A 23,225-nucleotide genomic window follows, 5' to 3' on the forward strand; every position below is an offset into this window, starting at 1 on the left:
ACCAGCCACAAAGAACATGTCCTTAGTGCCCTCACCTCGGCTGGGACTCCATTCTCCCAGGGCTGTGAAGGCCTAGTGCCCAGCAACTTACCAGATTTTCAAGGGTAGCTTTGAACTGTAGGTGAGAGCCACACATCTCACTAAAGTTTTAGACCAGCACTGTCCTTAGTACTTCCTGTGATGGGGGACACGTCCTGTATCTTGTTCATCCATGATGGGAGCCACCAGCCACACGTGGCTGCTGAGCCCTGGACATGTGGCCTGCATGACTCAGGTACTGAATTTTTATCCTATTTAGTTATAATCAACTTACACTTACCAGTCATGTGTGTGAATGGTTTCGTGTCAGCTTCTGTATGTAGAACCCAACCCTACTGAGGGCAGATCCTCCGATAGACCCTCTACAGAGGGTCCCAGGGCATGGATGGAACGCTGGGGTGCATGGGGGTGAGGGGACAGAGCAGGCCAGGCAGAGGAGGTCCGTGGTCAGGACAAGAGGAGCCTGTGAGGAGGCCTTTCCAACCTGGGGGTAGGACCGGGCCTGAGCTGTGCCCACAGCGCCTGTGACGTGCTCTGTTTCTGTAGGAAAGAGGCCGAAGTTGTGCTGAACTACGAGCTCTCAAGGATGGAAGCCCAGCAGGCTGCCCACTGTAAGCACTTTGCGCTGCAGCCTCAGCAGGAGAAGGAAGAGGTGCTCCAGAGAGCTCTGCTGCAAGTCCACGAGGTGACAGAGCAGCATGACCAGGAGAAGGAGCGGAGGGCGGACAGGGGGGAGGAGCCCCACCCACGCTGGGGAAGTCAGCAGCGGAAGCCGCAGGAGCTGGTAGGCAAGGAACAGGCAGAATTTTGCAGGTCCTCCGCCCTGGAGGAGGAGAAGCTGGAGCTCACCTGTAGGAAACAAGTGGGAAGGCCCGTATGGGCAACAGACATGCTGTGGGCCTGCTGGAGGGACAGGCCAGCAGTGGCAGGTCGTGAGCAGGAGGGTGCAGGCAGGAGGGAGCAGCCCCTGGCCTGGCTGGAACCTGGCGATGGGCGTGGCCATGGGCAGACCAGGTGCAGGCGTGTGGATGCCCAGCAGAGCCCAGCCCTAGCCCCTGCCCTGGCCCGCAGAGGGCCCTTGGAGAGCCTTGGCCTCAGAGAGGATGGTCGGCATGTGCTCGTTGCCAAAGAGGTGGCTTCTGCTCCTCCCGAGAGGCGGGCACAGATGCACCCACGTGGGGTGGACAGGAGAGCGGTTCTGGAGGAGCCAGTGCCTCTTGCTGGCAGCTCAGCTGGTGTGAGCCAGACTGAAGCCCAGGAGCTGCTCTGGGGAACAGAAGGAGATGCCTCACCAGCCCAGCCCCCACCAGTGGGCAGAGGAGAGACTGAGAGGCAGCTGGCCATTCTGGAGCGAGCTGGGCATCTGAGTGAGGGGCTGGCCCCCACGGGCAGCCAGGGACAGGCTGTGGCGGAACAGGGCCAGCATGGGGAGAGCACGCTGGAGCAGGGGCTGCAGCACAGCAGGGACAGGGCCAAGGAGGGCACCTCGCTCTCCCAACCCCACCTCACTGGCCCCCAGGTGGCGGGGCAGGAGCAGCTTAAGGCCCTGCGGGAGGAAGAGGCCAACACGGCCCTGGAAAGAGAGAAGGACGACATGCAAACCAAACTTCTGCGGCTGGAAGAAGTCGTTCGGGTTCTTGAGAAAGAAGCAGATTCAAGAGAGAACAACAGGTTTGGTTTCTACCCATTCTTAGAATGTCAGGCTATATACCCTCTAACCTCTCACCTCCGGCTCCACTGCATGGGCCTCGTCACAGCTGCTGATGGGGATTATGTAACCCTCATGCCTGTGCAGGGGTCATAAGCCCGGCCCCGACCCCGGGGCATCCCACAGGTCACCACATGCCCAGTGAATGGGTGAGGGCAGAGCTGGGCCATTCTGGGCAGTTCATCTGGCCTTGGTGTCCCCTGCTCCTGTCCTTAGGAAGTTCTCGCTGGTCTCACAAGGACAAAGACAGACTGTGTTTGGAACCCTGCTTCAGTTCTGGGTCGCCTGAGCTCTCTTCCTGCTGACTTTGAGCAGGACCCACTACTTTGCCCCGCCAGCATGTGTGCCAGGCACTGTCCTTGAACTGCAAGTTCCTGAGCTTCCTGAGTGGAGCAACAGAGGAAGCCGTCCAGCTCAGACACCTCCTGGGAGGCTGGGGGTGGGGCATGAGTGCCCAGGGGGGTTCAAGATGCTGCTGCAGTTGATGCCTTCAGGGGAAGCCTGAAGCTGGGGAGATGGCCTCGAGATGTTGGTATATGGGCCAAATTCAGAGAGCCCTACAGTCCCCCTCAGGCATCAGCTCCTGCTACCTGGGTGACCACGGGCAGTTAGCTTCATTGAGTAAAAAGATTATGTGGGATTGACATGAAACCAAAAGGAAGAAATGTCAAGGCACCACTCAGCTTAAGAAAAAATACTAGCATAGCTAGAAGCCTCCTAGGCACCAGGCCTCCTCACCTCCTACAGGTGCCATTACTTGATGTCCCTGCCTTTTATGTGGGTGTCTCTAAACCATAGAGCACTTTGTTTGTAGTGGCCTGACTTCTAAATTTTGTCACCCATGAAGTGCAGAGGGTGCCGTGCCCCCAAAGGGCATGGAGCACGAAATGAATGTAGAACACGCACTTACAGTCCTGGATGCTCCATAGCAAGTCCCAGACACACAGAGGCTGGTCTTGGGCCCTGCGGACACATCGTGGGTACCTGTTCTGCACACGATCTGTGGCAGGCCCCAGGCAAACACAGGGAGGGGCCTTAGGCACAGAAGCAGCCAGCACCTTGAGTCTCACTCCCTTCCTGTTGACCCCACAGCTAAAGTCACAGTTGTATTCTCAGGAGGGTCTTCACTCCTTGACAGTGATTATGGGGCATCTTCTATGTGGGGGTACAGCTAGGGATAGCAGCAGGGTGCAAGGCAGGTTTACGGCTTTCAGCCTCTGGGGGAGGTGCCGTGCTTCCTGCGTGTCTCCGTGTCAGGAAGAAACTTGCTGCCCTGTTTCAAATATGAGGAAACTTAAAGGCCATGCTCCTGAGACCATGTACATTTTCTAGGGACACGTGCACAAATGGTGAAAGCCTAAGGGAGTATATAGAAACGACCGGCCCAAATTCAAGCCGGTAGTTTTCTGGGAGGTGAGGTGTTCAGATCTGGGAAGGCGGAGGAGGACCTGGGGCAGGAGCAGGCTTTGCCCAGGTTAGAGGGCTTTGGGGAATAAGGAGATGGCTGTGCAGAGGGGAATGTGAATAGGAACCGGCTCTTGTGGGTATGGGGAGGGTTTTTGAGAGGCAGGCTGCTGGGGCCCTGAGCCGGGCAGCTGTGGAAACATGCTCTCGGTTAGCCAGGGAAACCGGGAAGAGTGGATTGCAGGGGTTGTGGGGTGGGTGTGTAGGAGGAGGTGGTTGGAGGGCAGGGAGAGGTGGCTACTGCAGATGTCCAGGCAAGAAGTGACAGTGGCTGGGGACCAGAGTGATAGCATCAGAGGTGCAGGGAGTCAACTGGCAGGAGTGTCGAGGCCAAGTTGATGGGTTACAGGAGGATGGGATTTTCACAGGGAGATTGGAAGTGGGTCACAGAGCACTCAGAGCACTCCACAGAAATGCCACTGACCAAGAAGTGGGGAGAGCAGGATTCAGTTACACTTGAGGAGCCTGTGGAGTGAGGTAGGTGGAGAGTCGAGGAAGGAGCCCTCAGAGGAAGGGGAAACCAAGGAGCTGTGTCTTTAGGGGAAGAATCCTGCAAGGAGAGAGGAACACTTGTCTCCAGAGCCCTTGAGAGGCCAATTCACACAAGACCTGCAGCCTGAAGGAGTCTACTGGGCTCAGCAACATGCAGGTGCCCCCTGAGCCCACTGGCATCCCTCACTCCCCAAGCTGGGCCCCCAGCCCCTGCTCCCTGAGGGCAGGTCTATCCCCAGCACCAGCCAGTGGACCCCTGGCCACAACTCCCTTGTGGCCACTTGTAAGGAAACACATGGGACCACCTTCCAAACCCACACCAGAGCTGGTGTTGGTGGGATAATGGTGAGCATAGCTGCCTTCCAAACCCACACCAGCCACAGGCCCCTTGGCTGGGCAGAGCTCAGACCTGCAGGACCTTAAAGGCCATGGTGAAGATTTGGGTCTTTATCAAGGAGAAAGCAAAGTGCAGAGTGACACGACCAGATTTGGATTGTGAAAGAATCTCTGCCAGTAGCTTAGAGAACAGAAGTGGTCTGAATGCCCACGTGGCCGAATTCATCCACGGTCACCTCTTCTGTTGCTCTTTTGCTCTATACACAATTCCACACACACCCTTTTTAAATTCTTTCTGAATCATTGGGGATAATTGCAGACACTATGACATTTTACTGCTAAATATTTCAACATGTTATTTTATAAGAACAAGGATGTTCTCCTGCATATCCACAGCATTGTTATCACATGTGGGAGATTTAATTCGAATGCACTGCTATTTTTAATTTGCACTCCACTTCCAGATTTTGCCAGTTGTTTCAGTATGTATTTTCTAGATTGTTCACCTACCCCAGATCTAATCAAGGATCGTGGTGTGCATTTAGTTATTATATCTCTTTAATATCCTTTAAGAGTGTACCAGTCTTTTTAAATTAGTTTTTCTGTCAATGGATATTGACTTTTTTTTAATCATGGCAAAGTATACATAATGTAAAATCGACCATTTTAACCACATAATTTAGTGGCATTAAACATGCACAACGTGTAAACCATCACCACTTTCTTTTTTTTTCTCATCACCACTTTCTACTTCCAAAACTTTCTCATCATTCAAAGCAGAAACTCTGTATCTATTAAACAGTAATCATTATTAGTATTTTGTGAGGATTCTAGCATCAATGTTGGAAAAGGATATTGGTCTATAGTTTTCCTGTAAGAGTTTGAGAAGGATTAACATTTTCTTCTTTAAATGTTTGGTAGGGGGCGCCTGGGGGGCTCAGTCGGTTGAGAGCCCGGCTCTTGGTTTTGGCTCAGATCATGACCTCAGGGTCCTGGGGTAGAACACCGAGTCTGGCTCCATGCTGAGTGGGGAATCTGCTTGAGGATTCTCTCTCTCCCTTTGCCCCTCCCCCATTCGTGAGCGTGCTCTCTCTCAAATAAATTTTTAAAACAAAAAAGATTCCACCATTGACATTGGGTAGTCTACTCTGTCTAGTTGTTGCTCTGTATTGGTTCTTAGTCTCCTATTGCTGCTGTAACTAATTACCACTATTACTAAGTTAGTGGCTTAAAACAACACAATTTATGATTTTACAGTTTTGGAGCTTAGAAGTCTGAAATGGTTATGACTGGACTAAAATTAAGATGCTGGCAGGGTTGCCTTCCTTTTTGGTGGCTCTAGAAGAGAATCGCTGTTCTCCTGTTTTCCAGCCTCTGTGGACTGCTTGCATTCCTTGTTTCTGGCCCCCTTCCATCTAAAGCTGGTAATGACTGGTCAAGTCCACCTGACATCACATCACTCTGACCCCCACTCTCCTCCCTCCCTCTTCCACATTTCAGGACCCTCTGATTACATTGGGCCCACCTAGACGATCCAGGACCTATAGCTGTAGTTCATTCATATGGTTCATTGCTGTGGATTCTTCTGTTGTGTGAATATAACACAGTTTACTCATTCACTTGTGGATGGGCATTTGAATAGTGTTTAGTTTTAGTCTTCACAAATAGTACTGCTAAGAAACTTCTTATCCATGTCTTTTGGAGCATTTACATTGGGGTGTACCTAAGAATGGAATTGTCAGGTTATAGGGCATAGGTGTGGTTTTCTTTCTACTCATCCTGCTTAGAAAAACATTGTACCCATTGAATTTGTGTCTTACGAAAACTTCTCAGCCATTATTTTTAAAACATCACTTCTCCTCTCACTCTACAATTAGATGTATGATGTTAGATCTTTTCACTTTTCCTCCATTTCTTCCCTTCCATCTCTTTTATCTTCTTTTCTCTCTTGTCGCATTCTGGGTACTTTTTTTCCTATCTCTGTGTTCCGGATCAGTAATTCTTCCTTCAGCTCTGTTTAAATCTGCCATTTAATTCATTCAGTGAGGTTTTATTTCGACATTGCCTTTTTTTTTTCTTCCCCATTTCCAAAAGCCCTGTTTTGTCCTTTTTGGTCTGATCATTTTTGATAGTTCTTGTTTCTTGTTTATTTTTTATTATGTAAACATTTTACAATTTTATCCTTAGTTTGTGTCTGATAATTCCAATATCTGAGGTTCCTGTGGGATCCAGTCTGCTGTTTTGCTTCTGCTGCTGCTGGGAGGTGGCTTTTTTCCATGTATGTTGTGGTGATCTGTGACTGTGAGCTTGTGTTTACATGCTGTTCATCTCTGGGAATCTCCGGAACTGTAGTAGAGGATGCTTTCTGAAGAAAGGGCGGATACTGCTTTTGCTGAGACTTGGGAGCTGCTAATCTGGGACCACTTTAACTTCCTTCTAGGGCACTGCTTAATGTAGGCCCGCCCGGTGTGGTTTTTCCACGCTGCTGATGGCAGTGCTGCCATGGGCACTGGCCTCAGGGTAACCCTGTCTGTGTGTGGCTTAAAGCTCACAGCCGGGGTTTCAGCATCTAGACTTTTGTTTTATTAGGGGGCTCTTGGAGGTTTCCCTTACCTTCTGTGAGGACAGTCACCCATTGTATGGTCAGTCTCACACAGCTCTAGTTGCTTGGTGTGGTGAGGGGGACGGGGTAGGACAGCCATCAGCTTCTCTGAGGCCCAGGAAGCTGAAGTGGAAACCGCCCCAACACACGCAGCAGCACTGAGTCAGTTTTCCGTCCTGGAGCCAGAGTGGCGGTTCCCAAACACAGACCTCATTTGTTTCTCTCCTCTGCTTGAAACCGTTTGCTGCTTTAAAAATTCCAATGACTTCCCTTTCTTTATTTTTGTCTTTAGTTCCTCATGAGATAAAATGACGTTATATTTATGTGTATGAAGAAGACACTTATGCTTGGTATTATAAGCCTATTATATTAAACGTAACAAGACCATGTGGCTTTGAGTATTTTTAGATTGAAAAAATTAGAAGCTAATGCCAGATAGGGACCTATTGGTGGGGGGAACAAATGTCAGACCAGTGTCTATTAAGAATAAATTTCTAGGGTGGGGGTACCTGGGTGGCTCAGTTCGTTAAGCATCTGACTTCAGCTCAGTCCTGGGATCAAGCCCCACGTCGGGCTCCCTGCTCAGTGGGGAGTCTGCTTCTCCCTCTCCCTCTGCCCCTCCCCTTGCTCATATGCACTCTCTCTCAAATAAATAAAAATCTAAAAAAAAAAAGAATAAATTTCTCAGGCAGCAAATACGGGTTTTAAGCTGCCTCATTTGTGATCTTTACTGGTAAATTGCTTATCTGTCATATGTCAGTGGTGTTACCCAAGTGGAGATCTCTAAGGTATCAGAAAGCAAAGGTCGCTCCAAGCAGACTTGGTTCATGTGATAGCTACTCATGCTTGCTTTTTCCCACTGAGAGATCCACCTTGCATTAGGTCTCTCTCTGTACAAGGGATGTGGGCATCTCCCCAGTTTTCTCGTCCCTAGTGCTGACCTGAAGAGTGTACAATGCAGGTAGCTCTCCCTAAAGAGGAAAATGTGTTTTGATCTTCTGATTGCTCATGTTCCTTAGCTCCATGCTAGAGTTCCTGGTTACTACCATGCCATAACCTGAGAACCCACAGCCAGCATTGTGTGTTGATGCCAGCCATGAGCACACTCGTTTTAGTTAGTGGTTGTGAGATGTGGTAACAGGTCAGCTGTAAACATGAAGTAAACAGAACCGAGGTGCTGAATACTCTTAATGAGTTGATTGTGTGATTGATTGTTTTAGAAGCTAAGAATGCTTTATTTTCTGTAGCTTGTTGCTTGGGAGATGCAAACCATAGGATGTCAGCAGTGCATAAAGGAGAAGGAACCATGTGCTCTGTGCCATCAAGAGATGATGCAGGGTCCACCATGACTTCCAACTGCAAGACCATACTCATGTGAACTACATATGGTGGCCAGCTCCTGGAGTCCCCACTCTTACCACTTGTTTTCAATTTTTCATGCAGAATCGAGTTGGATAGGCTTTCTGAAGAAAACACATTGTTGAAAAATGAGCTGGGAAAGATTCAGCAAAAGCTTGAAGCTGCAGAAAGGACAAGTGATGCCCAGAGGTAAGGGCCCTGGCTCTGTGGTTCTGCCTGGACTCCAGTCTACAACACGCTTTGCTCTCTGTACAATGAGCTTTGAAGGTGTTGCTGTGGAAAGTGGGGAGTGTTCAGGCGCCTGGGTGGCTCAGCCAGTTGAGTGTGTGCCTCGGTGTGGAAGGGGAGTGGCTTTCTACTTTCACTTCCATAGTCTTATCCAAGGACAGTTTGACTTTTTTTTTTTTTTAAAGATTTTATTTATTTATTTGAGAGAGAGAGAATGAGACAGAGAGCATGAGAGGGAGGAGGGTCAGAGGGAGAAGCAGACTCCCTGCCAAGCAGGGAGCCCGATGCGGGACTCGATCCCGGGACTCCAGGATCATGACCTGAGCCGAAGGCAGTCGCTTAACCAACTGAGCCACCCAGGCGCCCTGACCTTTTTTTTTTTTCAACTATGAAGTTAAAGATTATTAAAATATGGCATCCAGAGCAGGTGGTCAACAGGTGATTACTATTATATTACAGCATTTCTGAAATCTAAAAGTTTTTTCCCCTCTAGAAACCATTGTTTCCCTGGACGCCTGGGTGGCTCAGTCAGTTAAGCATCTGCCTTCAGCTCAGGTCATGGTCCCGGGATCCCAGGATCGATCCTGCATCAGGCTCCCTACTCAGCGGGGAGTCTGCTTCTCCCTCTCCGTCTGTCCCCCCCCCCCACCCCCCCACTAGTGCTTGTGCTCTCACTCTATCTCAAATATATAAATAACATCTTAAAAAAAAAAAGAAACCATTGTTTCCCTCATTTGCTGTCAGGAAATTTTACATTTTACAAGAGACACCAGCAGATACGAGGCTGTTTTCGTTCTATTTATGCCGCTGGGTGTGAATGGCCACATGTTTTGCTAACGAGATGTTACTGTGTGCGACTGAGAAATTCCATGGAGGTTCTTAGAGTACTGGCAGTGTTCCTCTGGTTCCCAGGGTCAGGGTCCCAGCTGGGTGGGCAGCAGCAGTGGTGGAGAACAGTGGCAGAGTGGTGGCTCTGGGGTCCCAGGAGCAGGCCGTGAGAGTCTCTTCTGTGGCTGCACACCCCGAGCCACCACTGTTACAGGGGCAGTGACAGGGAAAAAAAGAAACTGGCTGGTCAGTGATACTGTACATTTTGCTTTTTCAACAGGAAGGAAATCGAGGATTTAAAGAGAGACAGGGAAAAGGCCTTCTCTGAAGTGGAAGAGCTCAACAAACAGGTCAGGTATCGATACCGGCATGACGCTGACATCACTCTCCTTTTCTCATTATTTTGAAATAATTTCACACCTACAAAAAGGAAAGACAGAACTCTTTTCTGAAAGATCTGAGAGTGAGTTGCCAACCCATCCGCCCCTTCCCCGGCTCAAAGTTGGGATGTTAACATGGGTGCAAGAGTGCCGTCTGAGCCCCCACCCCACTGAGCTTTGCCAGCTGTCCCCTCCCTGGCAGAAGCACGTGGCTCCCTTGGTCACGCCTTGGTTTTTAGGACCAGGGCACTTTTGAAGATTACAAGCAGTTCTTTTGTAGGAAGGCCCTCCGTTTGGTTTCTTTGATGTTCCCTTTAGATTATGCCTCTTTAGTGTGATTTGTCCCATTCCTTGTGATGTCAGCTTTGATTCCTGGTTAGGTGGTGTTGGCTGGGCTTCTCCACAGGGAGGTTACTTTTCCCTTTGTAATTGGTGAGTACTGTATGGGTAGATACTTTGACATTATGTAAATACCCTGTTCCCCATCAAACTCTCATCCCCTTATTTTAGCATCCTTTGTTTTTTTGCTGTGATGGTGGCCAGTTGGTAACTAATCTTATTGGTATTCTAGTATAAGGAAGAGCTTTCTTTTCTGTTCACTTATTTATTCATTCCATCATCATATTATTATCCTAGGATCCTGTTTAATTCAGTGGGTTATAATACATTACCATCAGTATTTATTTTCGTGTTCAAATTGTCCCAGAGTTGGCCAATGAAAGTCCCTTCACAGTGGTTTCTGGGTCCTCCAGACAGATCCTGATCATTTTTTGAGCAGTTCCTTACTTTCTGGTACCCTCAGATATTCCATGTTCATCTAATACTTCCCCTGCCTCAGCCTGTAATCAGTTACCTCCCACAAGAAGCCCCCAGTCACCTTTACTGTAGAATGGTGTTTGGGACCAAGACCTGGGCACCAGGAGTGCCCACGGCTCCTGGGATGTCACTACTTCCAGGCACAATTAATGGATAGAGCTAAGGAGTGTGCATGTTCTTATATACATACACACTCACATGCATATGGTTGCATGAGTATTTATATATATATATATATATATATATATATATATAAAATCTCTACTGAAAATCGTGAATTCAAACCCCATATATGCAATTCCCACCTAACATCATGGGGATGATCCTAGTTTCTCCCTTTCCATATTTGTAACTCCTATCTCCAGCAGTGAGAAGCCTGCTTTCTATCTTCAGAAGATCTACTTACTGTTGATTAATCTCCCCTTACCCCACACGTAAACGCCCTTCCCACTCTGTTTCAGCACTAACCCCCACTGGTCCTCTTTTTGCCCCCATACATAGATGCCTTTCATACTTGGTCTCATTTACTGGCTTTTGGATGAATTTTTATTTTATTTATTTATTTATTTATTTATTTATTTATTTATTTAATGTGTGAGAGAGAGCTTGAGAGAGAGAGAGCACACGAGCGGGGGGAGAGGCAGAGGGAGAAGCAGACTCCCCACAAGCAGGGAGCCTGATGTGGGACTCAATCCCAGGACCCTGGGATCATGACCTGAGCCGAAGGTGGAGCTTAACTGACTGAGCCACCCAGATGCCCTTTTGGATGCATTATTAAGGAGGAAGCACACAAGCTGGGATGTATCATTCTTGGGTTTTTTAATTCTTTTTTAATTGATATTGTTAGTGATAATTGCCAACTCATGTAGTTGTAAGAAATATAGAGAAATCCTTAAAACACTTTGACCAGTTTCCCCCAATGGTAACATTTTTTTAAAAAGTTTTTATTTAAATTTCACTTCACATCCAATGTAATATTAGTTTCAGGTGCACATATAGTAATTCAACACTTCCATGACAAGTGCGCTCCTTAATTCCCATCACCTATTTTATCCATTCTCCCACCCACCTCCCCTCTGGTATCCATCAATTTGTTCTCTGTAGTTGAGAGCTTCTAGGTTTGCCTCTATCTTTTTTTCCCTATGCTCATTTGTTTTGTTTCTGAAATTCCACATATGAGTGAAATCATATGGTGTGGTCTTTCTCTATTTCGCTTAGCATTATGCACTGTAGCTCCATCCATGTCATTGCAAATGGCAAGGTTTCATTCTTTTTTATGACCAAGTAATATTCCATTGTGTGTATGTGTATCTCATATCTTCTTTATCCATTAATCAGGGGATGTACACTTGAGCTATTTCCATAATGTAGCTATTGTAGATAATGCTGCTATAAATAAACATCAGGGTATATATATGCCTTTGAATTAGTATTTTTGTATTCTCTGGGTAAATACCTAGTAGTATGACTGCTGGATTGTAGGGTAGTTCTGTTTTTAACTTTTTGAGAAACTGCCATACTGTTTTCAACAGTGGCCCCGCAGTTTGCATCCCACCAACAGTGATGAGGGTTTCTCTTTCTCCGCATCCTCGCCAACACCTGTTGTTTCTTGTGTTGTTGATTTTAGCCATTCTGACAGGCATGAGGTGATATCTCGTAGTTTTGATTTGTATTTCCCTGATGATGAGTGAACTTTCCATGTGTCTGTTGGCCCCATCTGGATGTCTTTTTTAGAAAAATGTCTATTCATGTGGTCTGCCCATTTTTAAAAAATTGGATTAGTTGGTTTTTTGGGTATTGAGTTTTATAAGTTCTTTATATATTTTGGATACTAACCTTTTATCAGATATGTGATTTGCAAATATCTTCTCCCATTCCATAGGCTGCCTTTTAGTTTTGTTGATTGTTTCCTTTGCTGTGCAGAAGCTTTTTATTTTGATGTAGTCCCAGTAGTTTATTTTTGCTTTTGTTTCCCTTGCCTCAGGAGACATATCTGGAAAGAAGTTGCTGTGGCCAGTGTCAGAGACATTACTGCCTATGCTGTCTTCTAGGATTTTTATGGTTTTCAGGTCTCACATTTAGGTCTTTCATCCATTTTGAGTATAATTTTGTGTGTGGTGGAAGAAAGTGGAAGAAAATTCATTCTTCTGCATGTTGCTGTCCAGTTTTCCCAAAACCATTTCTTGAAGAGACTTTTTCTCATTGGATATTCTTTCTTGCTTTGTTGAAGATTAATTGACCATACAGTGTAGGTTTATTTCTGAGTTTTCTCTTCTGTTCCATTGATCTATGTGTCTGTTTTTGTGCCAGTACCATACTTTTTTGATTACTAAAGCCTTATAATATAACTTGTAGTCTTGAATTGTGATGTCTCCACCTTTTCGTTTTTAAGGTTGCTTTGGCTAGTCAAGGTCTTTTGTGGTTCCATACAAATTTAAGGATTGCTTGTTCTAGTTCTGTGAAAAATGCTGTTGGTATTTTGATAGAGATGGCATTAAATGTGTAGACTGCTTTGGGTAGTATGGACATTTTAACAATATTTGTTCTTCTGATCCATGAACATGGAATGTCTTTCCATTTCTTTCTGTCATCTTCAATTTTTTTCGTCAGTATTTTATAGCTTTCAGAGGACAGGTCTTTCAATATGTTGGTTAGGTTTATTCCTAGGTATCTTATTGTTTTTGGTATAATTATAAATGGGATTGATTCCTTAAGGTCTCTTTCTCCTCCTTCATAATTGATGTATTGAAATGCAACAGATTTCTGTATGTTGATTTTGTATCCTGCAACTTCCCTGAATTCATTTATCAGTTCAAGCAGTTTTTTGGTGGAGTCTTTCAGGTTTTCTATATACAATATCATGTCATCTGCAAATAGGGAAAGTTTTACCTCTTCCCTGCCAATTTAGATGCTTTTTATTTCTTTTTCTTGTCTGATTGCTATGGCCAGGACTGCCAGTACTGTGTTGAATAAAAGTGGTGAGAGTGGATATCCCTGTCTTATTCCTGACCTGAGAAAAACAGCTTTTCCCTCATTGAGGATGATGCTAACTGTGGCTTTTTCACCTATGGCCTTTATTATGTTTCCTCTAAACCTACTTTGTTGAGGGTTTTTAATCATGAATGGATGTTGTACTTTGTCAAATGCTTTTTCTGCATCTATTTGAAACGATCATATGGTTCCTGTCCTTTCTTTTATTAATGTGATGTGTTACACTGATTGATTTGCAAATTTTGAACAACGCTTGCAACCCAGGAATAAATCCCATTTGATTGTGATGAATTATTTTTGCTATTGTTGGATTCAGTTTGCTAGTATTTTGTTGAGGATTTTTGCATCTGTGTTCATCAGAGAAACAGCCCTGTAGTTCTCTTTTTTGGTGGTGTCTTTATCTGGTTTTGCTATCAGGGTAATATGGGCCTCATAGAATGAGTTTGGAAGTTTTCTTTTCTTTTTTACTTTTTGGAATAGTTTGAGAAGAATGGGTATTAACTCTAATTTATATGTTTGGTGGAATTTTCCTATTAAGCCATCTGGTCCTAGACTTTTGTTTGTTGGGAGATTTTTGATTACTAATTTAACTTATTTGCTGGTTATCACTCTGTTCAAATTTTCTGTTTCTTCCTGTTTCAGTTTTGGTAATTTATATGTTTCTAAGAATTTATCCATTTTTTCTGAGCTGTCCCAATTTGTTGGCATAGAGTTTTTCATAGTATTCTCTCATATTGTTTGTATTTCTATGGTGTTGATTGTTATTTCTCCTCTCTCATTTGTGATTTTATTTATTTGGGTCCTTTCTCTTTTCTTTTGATAAGCCTACCAGGAGTTTATCAATTTTATTAATTTTTCAAAGAACCAGCTCCTGGTTTCATTGGTCTGTTCTACTGGTTTTTTTGTTTGTTTGTTTAGTTTCCGTATCATTTATTTTTGCTCTAATCTTTATTATTTCCTTCCATCTACTGGTTTTGGATTTTGTTTGTCCTTTTTCTAGCTCCTTTAGGTATGAGGTTAGGTTCCGTATTTGAGATTTGTCTTGCTTCCTGAGGTAAGCCTGTATTGCTATAAACTTCCCTCTTAGGACTGCTTTTGCAGTATCCCAAAGGTTTTGGATCCCCCAGTGGTAACACTTCATAAAACTATAGTATAATATCTGTATTAGGTCTCTAGGGCTGCCATAACAAAATGCCACAGATTGAGTGGCTTACACAACAGAAATTTATTTCCTTGTAATTCTTGAGGTTAGAGGTCCAAGGTCAAGGGTCAACAAGTTAATTTCATGAAGCCTGTCTGGCAGATGGCCATCTTCTTCCTGTGTCCTCACATGGCCTTCCCTCTTACATGTCTGTGTTCTAATCTCTTTTTTTTTTTTTTTTATTTAACATCAGGAAATTTTATTTCATACTTTTCCTTTTTTTTCTTTTTTTAAATTTTTTTGAATTTTTTATTGTTATGTTAATCACCATACATTACATCATTAGTTTTGTTTTTTTTTTTTAAAGATTTTATTTATTTATTTGACAGAGAGAGACACAGTGAGAGAGGGAACACAAGCAGGGGGGGGTGGGAGAGGGAGAAGCAGACTTCCCTCAGAGCAGGGAGCCCGATGTGGGGCTCGATCCCAGGACCCTGGGATCATGACCTGAGCTGACAGCAGACGCTTAACGACTAAGCCACCCAGGTGCCCCAACATCATTAGTTTTTGATGTAGTGTTCCATGATTCATTGTTAGTGCATAACACCCAGTGCTCCATGCAGAACGTGCCCTCTTTAATACCCGTCACCAGGCTAACCCATCCTCCTACCCCCCTCCCCTCTAGAACCCTCAGTTTGTTTTTCAGAGTCCGTCGTCTCTCATGGTTCGTCTCCCCCTCCGATTTCCCCCCCTTCATTCTTCCCCTCCTGCTATTTTCTTCTTCTTTTTTTTTTCTCAACATATATTGCATTATTTGTTTCAGAGGTACAGATCTGTGATTCAACAGTCTTGCACAATTCACAGCACTCACCATAGCACATACCCTCCCCAGTGTCTTATCACCCAGCCACCCCATCCTTCCCGCCACACCCCCCACTCCAGCAACCCTCAGTTTGTTTCCTGAGATCAAGAATTCCTCATATCAGTGAGGTCATATATACATGTCTTTCTCTGATTGACTTATTTCGCTCAGCATAACACCCTCCAGTTCCATCCACGTCATTGCAAATGGCAAGATCTCATTCCTTTTGATGGCTGCGTAATATTCCATTGTATATATATACCACCTCTTCTTTATCCATTCATCTGTCGATGGACATCTTGGCTCTTTCCACAGTTTGGCTGTTGTGGACATTGCTACTATAAACATCGGGGTGCACATACCCCTCCGGGTCCCTATGTTTGTATCTTTGGGGTAAATACCCAGTAGTGCAATTGCTGGATCATATGATAGCTCTATTTTCAACTTTTTGAGGAACCTCCATACTGTTTTCCAGAGTGGCTGCTCCAGCTTGCATTCCCACCAACAGTGTAGGAGGGTTCCCCTTTCTCCTCATCCCCACCAACATCTGTCGTTTCCTGACTTGTTAATTTTAGCCATTCTGACTGGTGTGAGGTGGTATCTCATTGAGGTTTTGATTTGGATTTCCCTGATGCTGAGCGATGTTGAGCACTTTTTCCTGTGTCTGTTGGCCATTTGGATGTGTTCTTCGGAAAAATGTCTGTTCATGTCTTCTGCCCATTTCTTGATTGAATTCTTTGTTCTTTGGGTGTTGAGTTTGATAAGTTCTTTATAGATTTTGGATACTAGTCCTTTATCTGATATGTCATTTGCAAATATCTTCTCCCATTCTGTCGGTTGTCTTTTGGTTTTGTTGACTGTTTCTTTTGCTGTGCAAAAGCTTTTTATCTTGATGAAGTCCCAATAGTTCATTTTTTTCCTTGCTTCCGTTGCCTTTGGCAATGTTTCTAGGAAGAAGTTGCTGCAGCTGAGGTCGAAGAGGTAGCTGCCTGTGTTCTCCTTTAGGATCTTGATGGACTCCTATCTCACATTTAAGTCTTTCAACCATTTTGAGTCTGTTTTTGTGTGTGGTGTAAGGAAATGGTCCAGTTTCATTCTTCTGCATGTGGCTGTCCAATTTTCCCAACACCATTTGTTGAAGAGACTGTCTTTTTTCCATTGGACATTCTTTCCTGCTTTGTCAAAGATTAGTTGACCATAGAGTTGAGGGTCCATTTCTGGGCTCTCTATTCTGTTCCATTGATCTATGTGTCTGTTTTTGTGCCAGTACCATACTGTCTTGATGATGACAGCTTTGTAATAGAGCTGGAAGTCTGGGTTTATGATGCCGCCAGCTTTGCTTTTCTTTTTCAACATTCCTCTGGTTATTCGGGATCTTTTCTGGTTCCATACAAATATTAGGATTATTTGTTCCATTTCTTTGAAAAAAGTGGATGGTATTTTGATGGGGATTGCATTGAATGTGTAGATTGCTCTAGGTAGCATTGACATCTTCACAATATTTGTTCTTCCAATCCATGAGCATGGAACATTTTTCCATTTCTTTGTGTCTTCCTCAATTTCTTTCATGAGTATTTTATAGTTTTCTGAGTACAGATCCTTTGCCTCTTTGGTTAGATTTATTCCTAGGTATCTTATGATTTTGGGTGCAATTGTAAATGGGATGGACTCCTTAATTTCTCTTTCTTCTGTCTTGTTGGTGTATAGGAATGCCACTGATTTCTGTGCATTGATTTTATATCCTGCCACTTGACTGAATTCCTGTATGAGTTCTAGCAGTTTTGGGGTGGAGTCTTTTGGGTTTTCCACATCAAGTATCATATCATCTGCGAAGAGTTAGTTTGACTTCTTCTTTGCCGATTTGGATGCCTTTGATTTCTTTTTGTTGTCTGATTGCTGTGGCTAGGACTTCTAATACTATGTTGAATAGCAGTGGTGATAGTGGACATCCTTGCCATGTTCCTGACCTTAGAGGGAAAGCTCTCAGTTTTTCCCCATTGAGAATGATATTTGCTGTAGGTTTTTCATAGATGGCTTTTATGATATTGAGGTATGTACCCTCTATGCCTATACTCTGAAGAGTTTTGATCAAGAAAGGATGCTGTACTTTGTCAAATGCTTTTTCTGCATCTATTGAGAGGATCATATGATTCTTGTTCTTTCTTTTATTAATATATTGTATCACGTTGAGTGATTTGCGGATGTTGAACCAACCTTGCAGCCCAGGGATAAATCCCACTTGGTCGTGGTGAATAATCCTTTTAACGTACTGCTGGATCCTATTGGCTAGTATTTTGGTGAGAATTTTTGCATCCATGTTCATCAAGGATATTGGTCTGTAATTCTCCTTTTTGATGGGGTCTTTGGTTTGGGGATCAAGGTAATACTGGCCTCATAAAACGAGTTTGGAAGTTTTTCTTCCATTTCTATTTTTTGGAACAGTTTCAGAAGAATAGGTATTAATTCTTCTTGAAATGTTTGGTAGAATTCCCCTGGGAAGCCCTCTGGCCCTGGGCTTTTGTTTGTTGGGAGATTTTTGATGACTGCTTCAATTTCCTTGGTGGTTATATGTCTGTTCAGGTTTTCTATTTCTTCCTGGTTCAGATTTGGTAGTTGATACATCTCTAGGAATGCATCCATTTCTTCCAGGTTATCTAATTTGCTGGCATATAGTTGCACATAATATGTTCTTATAATTGTTTGTATTTCTTTGGTGTTGGTTGTGATCTCTCCTCTTTCATTCATGATTTTGTTGATTTGGGTCATTTCTCTTTTCTTTTTGATAAGTCTGGCCAGGGGTTTATCAATCTTGTTAATTCTTTCAAAGAACCAGGTCCTAGTTTTGTTGATCTGTTCTAGTGTTCTTTTGGTTTCTGTTTCATTGATTTCTGCTCTGATCTTTATTATTTCTCTTCTCCTGCTGGGTTTCGGCATTATTTGCTGTTCTTTCTCCAGCTCCTTTAGGTGTAGGATTAGGTTGTGTACTTGAGACCTTTCTTGTTTCTTGAGAAAGGCTTGTATTGCTATATACTTTCCTCTTAGGACTGCCTTTGCTGCATCCCAAAGATTTTGAACAGTTGTGTTTTCATTTTCATTGGTTTCCATGAATTTTTTAAATTCTTCTTTAATTTCCTGGTTGACCCATTCATTCTTTAGTAGGATGCTCTTTAGCCTCCATGTATTTGAGTTCTTTCCGACTTTCCTCTTGTGATTGAGTTCTGGTTTCAAAGCATTGTGGTCTGAAAATAGGCAGGGAATGATCCTAATCTTTTGGTACTGGTTGAGACCTGATTTATGACCTAGGATGTGATCGATTCTGGAGAATGTTCCATGGGCACTAGAGAAGAATGTGAATTCCGTTGCTTTGGGATGGAATGTTCTGAATATGTCTGTGAAGTCTATTTGGTCCAGTGTGTCATTTAAAGTCTTTATTTCCTTGTTGATCTTTTGCTTAGATGATCTGTCCATTTCAGTGAGGGCGGTGTTAAAGTCCCCCACTATTATTGTATTGTTGTCGATGTGTTTCTTTGCTTTTGTTATTAATTGGCTTATATAATTGGCTGCTCCCATGTTAGGGGCATAGATATTTACAATTGTTAGATCTTCTTGTTGGTTAGACCCTTTAAGTAGGATATAGTGTCCTTCCTCATCTCTTATTACAGTCTCTGGTTTAAAATCTAATTTGTCTTATATAAGGATTGCCACCCCAGCTTTCTTTTGGTGTCCATTAGCATGGTAAATGGTTTTCCACCCCCTCACTTTCAATCTGGGGGTGTCTTTGGGTCTAAAATGAGTCTCTTGCAGACTGCGTATCGATGGGTCTTGTTTTTTTATCCAATCTGATAGCCTGTGTCTTTTGATTGGGGCATTTAGCCCATTTACATTCAGGGTAACTATTGAAAGATAGGAATTTAGTGCCATTGTATTGCCTGTAAGGTGACTGTTACTGTATATTGTCTGTGTTCCTTTCTGGTCTATGTTGCTTTTAGGCTCTCTCTTTGCTTAGACGACCCCTTTCAAGATTTCTTGTAGGGCTGGTTTCGTGTTTGCAAATTCCTTTAGTTTTTGTTTTCCCTGGAAGCTTTTTATCTCTCCTTCTATTTTCAGTGACAGCCTAGCTGGATATAGTATTCTTGCCTGCATATTTTTGTCATTTAGTGCTCTGAATATATCATGCCAGTCCTTTCTGGCCTGCCAGGTCTCTGTGGATAGGTCTGTTGCCAATGTTTCTACCATTGTAGGTTACATATCTCTTCTCCTGAGCTGCTTTCAGGGTTTTCTCTTTATCTCTGAGACTCGTAAGTTTTACTATTAGATGTCGGGGTGTTGATCTATTTTTATTGATTTTGAGAGGGGTTCTCTGTGCTTCCTGGATTTTGATGCCTGTTTCCTTCCCCAAATTAGGGAAGTTCTCTGCTATAATTTGCTCCAGTAGACCTTCTGCCCCTCTCTGTCTTTCTTCTTCTTCTGGGATCCCAATTATTCTAATGTTGTTTCGTCTTATGGTATCGCTTATCTCTCAAATTCTGCCCTCGTGATCCAGTAGTTGTTTATCTCTCATTTTCTCAGCTTCTTTATTTTCCACCATTTGGTCTTCTATATCACTGATTCACTCCTCTGCCTCATTTATCCTAGCAGTTAGCACCCCCATTTTTGATTTCACCTCCTTAATAGCCTTTTTGATTTTGACTTGGTTAGATTTTAGTTCTTTTATTTCTCCAGAAAGGGTTTCTCTAATAACTTCCATGCTTTTTTCAAGCCCAGCTAGTATCTTTAAAGTGATGATTCTGAACTCTAGATCAGACATCGTACTGATGTCCGTATTGAGTAGGTCCCTGGCAGTCGGTACTACCTCTTGTTCTTTTTGTTGAGGTGATTTTTTCCATCCTGTCATTTTGTCCAGAGGAGAATAGATGAATGAGAGAACAAAATGCTAGCAGGGTAACAATGTCCCCAGAAAATATACTCTAAACAAATCAGAAAAGACCTGAAGCTGGGGGAAAAGAAAGGGAAAGAAAGAAAAAAGAAAAAGAAAAAAAAGAAAAAGATAAAGATAAAAACAAACAAAAACAGAACAAAACAAAAAAAACAGAATATGATCAAATATGATCAGGCTGGTACATAGATCAGTGCCACACACTAGATTTTGGGTGTATTTTGGTCTGTTAGAAGAAAGTGCCTCCCAAATTTTAAAGAAAGAAAAACTTATATATGTACAAAAATAAGAGTTGATATGATGAAGGGATGGAATATGACTGTAAAGATGAAAATTATAAAAAATTTTACAAAAGGAATTGATAAGAAGTTGTTTGAAAAAAGAAAGAAGAGGATTTAAAAAAGAAAAGAAAAAGGGAGCGAATGTGATCAGGCAGGAGACTAGAGCAAAGCCATACAGTAGAGATTTAGGGTATTTTTTGATCTGTTAAAAGAAACTATCTCAAAATTTTAAAGAGAGAACAACTTATATATATATGCCAAAAATAAAGGTAACTACTATGAAGGGATAGAATATGACTCTAAAAATGAAAAATAAAAATGTTTTTTAAAAAAGGAATTGATAAGATATTGGTTGAAAAAGGGAAAAAGAAAAATTAAAAAAAAAAAAAAAGACAGTTAAAAAAAAAATTAACTTTGAAAGACTAAAGAATCATGGTAAAAAAGCCATGGATTCTATGTGCAGTATTCCCCTAGCGCTGGAGTTCTGCCGTTTTCATTGATCGGTAAACTTGGTCTTGGCTGGCTGTTCTCACTGATCTTCTGGGGGAGGGGCCTGTTGCCCTGATTCCCAAATGTCTTTGCTGGAGGCGCAATTGCCCCGCCCTTTCCTGTCCCGGCTAAGTAATCTGCTCAGGTTTGCTCTCAAGAGCTTTTGTTCCCTGCAAGCTTTCTGTACAGCTTTGGAGGAGGGGAGTGAAAATGGCGGCCTCCCAGTCTCCGCCCGAGAGGAGCCGAGAACTCGGGGCCCCGCTCCTCAGTGAGCCCCCAGAGAAAAGCAGTCAGTCACTCCCGTCTCCCCGGTCTCCGGCCACACTCCGTGCTCACCCGGCCTGTGGCCGAGCGTTTCTATCTCTGGCACCCAACTCGGTGATCCCTGCGGTGCGCTCCCGTGCTGCTCCTCCCGGGGGAGGGTGGGGAGTCTCCCCAGATCTACCGCTTGTTGGGTCCCTGCTGGAGGAAAAGTGGTCCGACTGTGCCGCGGATCACGGTTTATGGCAACCCCAAGCTGAGAGTCCACTCCTTGGCTCCGTCTCTGCAGCCGGCTTTCCCGCTTCGATACCTGGGAGCTCGGCCGCACTCAGGCACCCCCGGTCTTCCTGTGACCCCGAGGGTCCTGAGACCACACTGTCCCGCGAGTGTTTCACCCCCCACTTAGCCACTGGAGCGATGTCCCTGAGGGGAGCCGACTTCTAAAAGTTCCGATTTTGTGCTCAGCTGCTCTATCACTGGCCAGAAGCGGACGGCGGAGGCCCCCTCCCCCGCCGTCTATCCTCCTGAATATCGCCTCCGATGCACTTCTCCGCACGTCCTACCTTCCAGAAAGTGGTCGCTTTTCTGTTCAGAGAGTTGTTGCTATTCTTTTCTTCGATCTCCTGTTGAGTTTGTAGGTGTTCAGGATGGTTTGATCCCTATGCAGCTGAACTACTGAGACCAGACGAAATCCAGATCTCCTACTCCTCCGCCATCTTGCTCCGCCCTCTCTAATCTCATCTTAATAGGACACTATCATATTAGGTTAGGGCCCACTTGTAGGACCTCATTTTATGGTAATCACCTATTTAAAGACTCTATCTCTAAATACAGTCACATTCTGAGGTATTGGGAGTTTGAACTTCAACATATGATTTTTGGGTGGACAGAAATCAGCCTATAACAAATATAACCAAGCTATTAATGTTGATACAATCCGTGGGTCTTACTTAGATTTCCCCAGTTTTACTTGTGTATTCATTTGTGTGTGTATGTGTATGCATGTGTGTATATGTGTGTGTATGTGCATGTGTGTATGGGTTCGTGTGTGTGTGTGTCTACATGTAGGTCTGTGTGTGTGTATATGTGTTCGTGTGTGTGCATGTATGTGCGTGTGTGTATAGGTCTATGTGTATGTGTGTATATGTGTATATGTGTGTGTGTGCATGTATGTGCGTGTGTGTATAGGTCTGTGTGTGTGATATATGTGTATTGAGTTCTATACAATTTCATAGCTGTGTGGATACATGCATCCACCACCACAGTCAAGATACTGAACAGTTCTGGGGTGCCTGAGTGGCTCAGTCAGGTAAGCATCTGCCTTCGGCTCAGGTCATGATCCTGGGGTCCTGGGATTGAGCTCCACGTCAGGCTCCCTGTTCAGTGGGGAATCTGCTTTTCACTCTCTGTCTGCCCCTGCTTGTGTTTTCTCTCTCTCTCTCAAATAAATAAATAAATAAATAAAATCTTAAAAAAAGAGAGAGATACTAAACCGTTCCAACTCCTTAAGGATCCTTCATGCTGTTCTTTCACAACCACACTTACACCCTTCCTGCCTACCCACCCCAGCCCCTGACCCCTGACATCCACTCATCTGTCCTTAATTTCTAAAACTGTCATTTCAAAATGTTATATTAAAGAATTCATAGGGAGTGTACCCTTTGGGATTGACTTTTCTCACATATCATACTTGCCTGGAGATTCATCTAAGCATTGCCTGAACAGTAGTTAGCTTCTTTTTATTACTGAATGTTGTTCTGTGTGATGATGTCCCACAGTTTGTTTTAACACTCACCTATTAAGGGACGACTGGGCTGATTCCAGTTTTGGCCTGTCACAAATAAAGCTGCTCTGAACATTCCTGTGCAGGTTTTTGTTTTGTATTGTTTTGTTTTTTTAATGAACATAAGTTTTCATTTCACCGGGATAAATGCCCAAGGGTGCAAATACTGAGTTGTATGGTAGTTACGTGTTTAGTTTTGTAAGAAACTGCCTGACTGGTATCCAGAGTG

At 43.8% G+C, this 23,225-nt stretch overlaps 1 protein-coding gene across 5 annotated transcripts in view; it reads left to right on the forward strand.

The window, feature by feature from the left end:
* The window catches only part of NINL (ninein like), a 171,731-nt gene that overhangs the window by 131,886 nt on the left and 16,620 nt on the right, over positions 1-23,225 (forward strand). For 3 of the 5 annotated variants that reach the window (XM_078056821.1, XM_078056823.1, XM_078056822.1), the window contains 3 exons: positions 586-1,710; positions 8,085-8,189; positions 9,337-9,406. In XM_078056821.1, the coding sequence (XP_077912947.1) occupies positions 586-1,710; positions 8,085-8,189; positions 9,337-9,406 (1,300 nt within the window). The remainder of the gene's footprint in view (positions 1-585; positions 1,711-8,084; positions 8,190-9,336; positions 9,407-23,225) is intronic. The other 2 variants (XM_036110029.2, XM_078056824.1) reach the window with 2 other exon arrangements.

Source organism: Halichoerus grypus, chromosome 10 (genome assembly GCF_964656455.1).
Source record: "Halichoerus grypus chromosome 10, mHalGry1.hap1.1, whole genome shotgun sequence".
Classification (NCBI taxonomy): domain Eukaryota; kingdom Metazoa; phylum Chordata; class Mammalia; order Carnivora; family Phocidae; genus Halichoerus; species Halichoerus grypus.